This window comes from Penaeus monodon, chromosome 1 (genome assembly GCF_015228065.2).
Source record: "Penaeus monodon isolate SGIC_2016 chromosome 1, NSTDA_Pmon_1, whole genome shotgun sequence".
Classification (NCBI taxonomy): domain Eukaryota; kingdom Metazoa; phylum Arthropoda; class Malacostraca; order Decapoda; family Penaeidae; genus Penaeus; species Penaeus monodon.
The window spans coordinates 7,539,821-7,547,320 of NC_051386.1; the positions used below are offsets into that span (position 1 = coordinate 7,539,821).

At 41.5% G+C, this 7,500-nt stretch overlaps 1 protein-coding gene across 1 annotated transcript in view; it reads right to left on the minus strand.

Annotated features, from left to right (window-relative positions):
- Positions 1 to 6,838, minus strand: part of LOC119575885 — a 21,300-nt gene extending 14,462 nt beyond the window's left edge. Inside the window, exons 1-6 of the mRNA XM_037923426.1 lie at positions 6,429 to 6,838; positions 5,512 to 5,729; positions 4,459 to 4,592; positions 3,409 to 3,571; positions 2,787 to 2,948; positions 1,414 to 1,527 (exon numbers count right to left, since the gene is read on the minus strand). Of these exons, the coding sequence (XP_037779354.1) occupies positions 1,414 to 1,527; positions 2,787 to 2,948; positions 3,409 to 3,571; positions 4,459 to 4,592; positions 5,512 to 5,729; positions 6,429 to 6,570 (933 nt within the window). The 5' untranslated portion in view covers positions 6,571 to 6,838. The remainder of the gene's footprint in view (positions 1 to 1,413; positions 1,528 to 2,786; positions 2,949 to 3,408; positions 3,572 to 4,458; positions 4,593 to 5,511; positions 5,730 to 6,428) is intronic.
- Between the last annotated feature and the right edge of the window lie 662 nt (positions 6,839 to 7,500).

The following is a 7,500-nucleotide window of genomic DNA, read 5'->3' on the forward strand; positions in this document are numbered from 1 at the left end:
AGGAAGGGAAGGAGGAGGGGAGGAAAGGGGAAAGGGGGAAGGGAGGAAGGGAAGGAGGGAAAGGGGAAAGGGGGAGGGGGGGAAGGGAAGGAGGAGGGAGGAAGGAAGGAGGAGGGGAGGAAGGGAAGGAGGAAGGGAGGAAGGGAAGGAGGAAGGGAAGGAGGAGGGGAGGAAGGGAAGGAGGAGGGGAGGAAGGGAAGGAGGAGGGGGGGAAGGAGGAGGAGGGAGGAAGGGAAGAAGGAGGGGAGGAAGGGGAAAGGGGGAAGGAAGGTGGAGGGGAGGAAGGGAGGAGGAGGGAAGGAGGAGGGGAGGAAGGGAAGGAGGAGGGGAGGAAGGGAAGGAGGAAGGGAGGAAGGGAAGGAGGAGGGGAGGAAGGGAAGGAGGAAGGGAGGAAGGAAGGAAGGAGGAAGGAAGGAGGAAGGGAAGGAGGAGAAAGGGAGGAAGGGAAGGAGGAAGGGGGGAAGGGAAGGAGGGGGGGGAGGAAGGGAAGGAGGAAGGGAGGAAAGGAAGGAGGAAGGGAGGAAGGGAAAGGAGGAAGGGAGGAAGGGAAGGAGAAGGGAAGAGGAGGGAGGAGGAAGGGGGGGGAGGGGAAGGAGGAAAGGGAGGAGGGGAGGAAAGGGGAAAGGGGGAGGGGAGGAAGGGAGGAGGAAGGGAGGAAGGGAAGGAGGAGGGGAGGATGATGGAAGGAGGAGGGGATAAGGGGAAAGGGAAGGAAGGAGAAGGAAGAAAAAGAAAAGAAAAGGAAAGGGGTTAAGTTGAGATGTGGTGGGCAGAGGAAGGGAGGGAGGGAGGAGGGAGGAGGAGGGAGGGAGGGAGGGAGGGAGGGAAGGAGGGAGGGAGGGAGGGAGGGAGGGACTTAGGGAGGGAGGGAGGGGGGGGACTTAGGGAGGGAGGGAGGGAAGGAGATGGGGAGAAGAAGATGGTTGAAAAGACAGGGAGTGAGAGGATAAAAGGAAAGATTGAAGGAAAGATGATGATGGGGAAGAAAGGGAGGGAAGAAGGATGGCGGTGGTAAGGAAAAGAGGAAGATGAGAATATCGGGAGATAGTGGATGAAAGAAAGGACTGAGAGGAGAGTGACGAGAGAAGGAAAAGAGGCAGATGACGAGAGAGAAGGAAGGGAGAGGATAAAAGAAAGGAAGAAAAGTGGTCGATATAAGAAATTTAAAAAAGGAGAGAAAGGGATGGCGAAAAAAAGGAAAGAGAAAAGCAAGAAAAAAAACGATGAAAGAAGAAAACAAGAAGAGGAGTTAAAAGGAGAAGAAAAATAAAGATTATGAAAAAAAAGAAAAAAAAGAAACAAGAGAGATAATGAGAAAGACAATAAGAAAAGAGATGAAACGGGCAGTCCGAAAAAAAAAAAAATTATACCTCTAGATATCAAAGCAGAATAAACAAAGGCAGCAAAACCCACCTGAAGAAGGAACTTCCTGAAGAAGGGCAGGAGGATGGTGAAGAGGCGGTAGAGGATCCACAACGAAGAAATGGACATTAACAACACGAGCCACACCCAAATATATACGTAGATCTGTGAGAGGGAAAGATGAGGGAAGATTGTGATAACGTTATTTCATTTCTTAAATACGTTTTTCTCTTCGTGTCATGTTTCAGGTTCATTTATTATACTAATTTTCATTTATCATTTTATATATCAGTTTCATTTCACATACCAATTCTCATTTATCATTTTATATATCTGTTTCGTTTTATATATCGGCTCTCTGCGCGGCTTCTCTTGATCTGAGCCGCGAAATGTTATAGTATCTCAAAATTAGCAGTTATATACCGTAAAAAAAAATTTAAATCCTCATTTATCTCTACGAAAGAGTAAACAAACTGCGGGTATTCATTTGTTTATTAATTCCGCCACACCTCCTCATCCTCTTCCTTCTGACTCCATCCTCACAACACTCCTGCGAAAGACACTTGAGAGGGAGACACTTATACGGGACACCTAAACGGGACACTTAAACGGGACACTTAACGGGACACTTAAACGGAACACTTAAACGGGACACTTAAACGGGACACTTAAAGGGACACTTAAACGGGACACTTAAACGGGACACTTAACTGGACACTTAAACGGGACACTCAAACGGGACACTTAAACGGGACACTTAAACGGGACACTTCAACGGGACACTTAAACGGGACACTTAAATGGGACACTTAAACGGGACACTTAAACGGGACACTTAAACGAGGCACTTAAACGGGACACTTATACGGGACACCTAAACGGGACACTTAAACGGGACACTTAAATGGGACACTTAAACGGGACACTTAAACGGGACACTTACACGGGACACTTAAACGGGACACTTGAACGGGACACTTAAACGGGACACTTGAACGGGACACTTAAACGGGACACTTAAACGGGACACTTAAACGGGACACTTAAACGGGATACTTAAACGGGACACTTGAACGGGACACTTGAACGGGACACTTAAATGGGACACTTAAACGGGACACTTAAACGGGACACTTGAACGGGACACTTAAACGGGACACTTAAACGGAACACTTAAACGGGACACTTAAACGGAACACTTAAACGGAACACTTAAACGGGACACTTAAACGGGACACTTATACGGAACACTTAAACGGGACACTTGAACGGGACACTTAAACGGGACACTTAAACGGGACACTTAAACGGGACACTTAAACGGGACACTTAAACGGGACACTTAAACGGGACACTTAAACGGGACACTTAAACGGGACACTTAAACGGGACACTTAAACGGGACACTTAAACGGGACACTCGCCTTCTCATTGATGATGTTGGTGGCGATGAGGCACATGACGTCACGGACCTGGATGGTGCCCGAACTACCGAAGCTCCTGAAGGTACACTTGGCCATCCGCGGGAACACGAAGGCCATGGGGTCTGTCCTGTTCTCGGGGTCCATGCCGGCCACCTGGATCACCTGCGAGGAGAAGTGGCCCGTGCATGAAAGCAGAGCACGTGCGTGGTGTTCAGGATCTCATGCATGACGTTTTTGGAAACTGTGTGTGTGTGTGTAAAACGTGGGAATGTTGATAGAAAGAAAGGAAGAAAAAAAATATTTATATAGATAGATAAATAACGGTAAGACAGACAAGAAAATGAAGGAAAGATAAGATACACAGATTAAGAACATAAAAAAGGGCACAGAAAAACAGATAAAGAACCTTTTTTCATCATAACAGACACCCACACCCTCGTTTCCATCGCTGTCTCTTTCTCTCCCTCCCCCCTCTCTCTCTCTCTCCCTCTCTCCCCCCCCCTCTCTTCTCTCTCCCTCTCTCTCCCCCCTCTCTCTCTCTCTCTTCCCCTCTCTCTCTCTCATCCCCCCCTCTCTCTCCCACCACAACCACCACTCACGGGAACCAAACCCCAGCACTCACATCGCTGCCATAGGAGAGGAACTGCCCGCCGAGGAACCAGTCAGTGAAGAAGAAGGTGCAGAAGACGTGGACGACATACAGAGCCTCGCAGAAGAAGAACTTATACGCCCAGTGTCTCTCGTTCCGGCGGTGGTATGTTACATAATCACAAAGGTTTTTGATCCTGTTAAGAGAAAGCGAGGGGAGGGGGATGTGATAAGGATGTGGTTTTAGTTAGTTTCGATTCTGAATTCGGGAGTCGTGATAATGGTAATAAAAGTAATGGTGTTATAGTAATGATCATAACGATGGTGATGATTATGGTAAAGTAGTGATAACAGCAGCAACAATAATGATAATGATAACAATAATGATGTGTTGATAACAATAATTACAATAATAATGATAATGATAACAATAATGGTGTGTTGATAACAATAATTACAATAATAATGATAATGATACTTATGATAATTATAACAATAATAATAAGAATAATGATAATAATGATTATGATAATAATAATAATGATGATAATAATAATAATAATAATAATAATAACAACAACAACAACAATAATTATAATATAATAATAATAATAAAATAATTATAATAATAATAATAATAATAATAATAAATGAGATGATGATGATGATGATGATGTATATGATGATGATGTGATATGATGATGATGATGATGATGATGATGATGATGATGATGGTGATGATGATGATGATGATGATGATGATGATGATGGTGATGATGATAATAATAATAATAACAATAATAGTAATAATAATAACAAAAACTGTAATGATAATAATAACAATAACAGTAATAATGATGATGATGATGATAATCATCATCATCATTATTATCTTTATAATCACTTATTATGACCATCATTAAACGTTATGTCTGTAGCGCTACAGATAATGATACAAACGATAATACCAACAACACTAACAGAAAAAAGTAACAATACCACCACCACGAAAAAAAAAAAAAAAAGAAAAAGAAAAAAAAAAAAAAACAGTAACGACATTACCGACCTCCAAATAACGACTTACTCTTTGTCTCTATTAAAGTATCGTTCCAGGTTGTCGCCGAGGTAGTCCCTGACGGAGAGGTTCTGGATGACCGTCCTGAAGAGACCCTTTTCCCATATCTTCCAGATCCAATGAGGCAGGTAAAAGAGTATTCCCTGTGGTGAAGATCGGGGATTTGAAAAAAAAATTAAGATGATAAAAAAAGAGGCGATAATGATGATGAAAATGATAGTACTACTACTAATGCTGGTGCTACTACTACTACTATTAATACTATTACTACTACTACTACTACTACATTGGAATAAAGTGTTTTGACTTTCCTTTGACTTCTGTTACTACTACAGCAACAACAACTGCTTCTACTACTACTATTATTACTACTATTGTCAATGATAATGATAATAAAAACAAAATATTGATAATGATAATGATAAAGCATTATTTTTGTTAGCTGGGAAGACAGTGATTATCGTTTGTCTGCGTTTGATTTGTTTTTCTTTTTTTGCATTTTGAAGTTCATTATTGGGTTTGTAGCTTGTGCAGTTCACTAACTTGTGTAAGAATAAAAGGCAATATATTTGAAACTGGGACACTGACGGTTCTATTTTTTCTGATAAAGAATAAGTTAGGCAAATTAAGCTAATCGTGTTCTGGGGTTGAATTCGAGAGGAAAAAAAAAGTTCAAAACCTCATTGTCATCCTCGTTAAAATTCATCAGCACAGTGCATGCCATCGTGGTATTTTAAATTGCATAATTCAGTAAAGAGTGAACGACAGAGAGAGAGAGAGAGAGAGAGAGATAGAGAGAGAGAGAGAGAGAGAGAGAGAGAATTAAGTTCATGCGTAACTTTATGTGTCCATGTGAAGAGAAAAGAGGAGATAAAATGCTAATTAGAGAGGGAGATATAGATAGATAAATAGCAACACACACACACACACACACACACACACACACACACATACACCGACATACCCACCCCCCAACACACACAACAACACACAAACTCAAACAAAGACAAACCGACATGCATACAGAAACACAAATCCACAGAAACAGAGAGCGAAACGCACTTGCACGAAGAGCACGAACGGCACCCACTGGTAGTACGAGTGGAAAGTGAGTTCGTCGTCGGGTTCTGCAGGCCCCACGCCCGGATGGGGCACCTGGACCCCCACTTGCTTCTCGTGCAGCCTGTCCACCGTGAAGGTACCCATGATGAAGCAGTAGTTATTCACGACGTCGGCGTAGGAATCCGAGTCGATGTCCGTCAAACACTGGATCTTCTCTCCTGTGGAAGAAACAGCCATATGCCATGGCTTTCAATACACGTCACGGTCTTCTGTTTTTGTTTTGATATTTTCCTTTCTTTTATATGCTTGTGGAGGTTTGTTGTATTCAGACTTTTATATCCTAGTTTGTTTTTTTTAGCCCAATTTTCTGCGTGCATTTCGTTTTTCGAATTAATTAAATTTAACTCTTGTTTTCATCTTTCCTATATTCTCTGAAGGCCTCGGACGTTCTGCACACGAAAAAGGTCAAAGAGAAATGCCAATAGACAAGTCTATCACTGCCCAAGGCTGCAATAACTGACGCTTTCTCTGCATGCTTGGTCATCTTTCAACAGCAAGTCACGATGCCAAGAGTGAGTGGTGATTGTTGTGACACATGTGATGATGGTCTTGTTGATAATATGGGGCTAATGAATAAAAGTGGTGATGACAGCTTTTTGATTGCTAATGGAACTTATAGCAAGGGACGAGAAGATAACGTGGGAAAGAAAAATAGCGATGATTAAGAGGCAATGGAAGACATGGAGAAAAGTAGAAAAGTAATTTAGAAAGTACCGACAGCGAAGTAGTAAAAAAAAAATAAATAAATAAATAAATAAATACATAAATAAACAAACAAACAAACAGACAAATAAATAAATAAATAAATAATAATAATAATAATTAAATAGAAAATAGAAATGCCTTCTACGACTCACCAATAGCATCGTATAACGTACACAGCAGCACAAAAACCATGTACTGTATATACGTGTATCGATAATGGAGGCGACACATGATATTATCCACAGTCGGCTTAACCTCCGCCTTCAGTTTCACTTCATTAATAGCTCTGAACATGCTGGCTGATTCTTAAAACAGATTTTTTCTGAAACCAGCTGATCTCCCAAACCCTGAAGCACCGAACTTCGGCTTCGCTCGTTTTGTTTCGTCTCAGTTTCGTTTCGTTTCGTCCGTAGGCCCAGCAGCAAGTCGGCCTTTGTTCCTCCCTTGCAGAGCGTCGAAGTCACCAGATCAAAGTCCGTTTTAGATGGCTGTGCAAGGATGAAATTGCAAAGGCAGAGAATTTAGACCTCCGCCTTTGACACCGCTCACAAAACTGAGACTGGATCGTCGTTTTTTTAATTTCTTATTGTATTATTAGCCAATCTTATCAGCAACTCCTTCATTCCTTATCTCGTATCGGCTCCAAGATGGTGAAATAAGGGTCGAGATATATGTCTTTTAGGACGCAGTTAAAACAAAAAAAAAAATAATAATGTAAGTCCCTCTTTTCTATGATGAAAAAAGATAATAAAATTAATTTTGTGAAAGGTATCATCATCTTATTCATAGTTTCCATGCCATACGGTTATATACACATATAAATATATCTTTTTATCATCTTAATCTTATCAGACATCCGGGGAAAATCATACTGAGAAGAAAATCATAGAACAATAAATAATTTTCATACATCCGGAAATGATGAAAGTGATGATTGAGTGATGATCAAAGAAACGGAATGTGGGAAAACAATCATATTTTTAGAATCACTTATTTAAGCCACAGAAAAGAAAACATACGCGATCTATGTCATTGACACCTCGTTTTAATCTTATCTGCCCTGTATATGGTTGGCAGTACAATGGGTGAAGCCACAACTTACCCATCTTATCGTGAGGTTCAAACTACGCTCTCACTTACTAGTTTTTTTGACTGATTCCACGTATTTACACTTCTTACTCAGTGAATTATTATTATCTATGACAGGGGTTCCCAGCCTTTTCA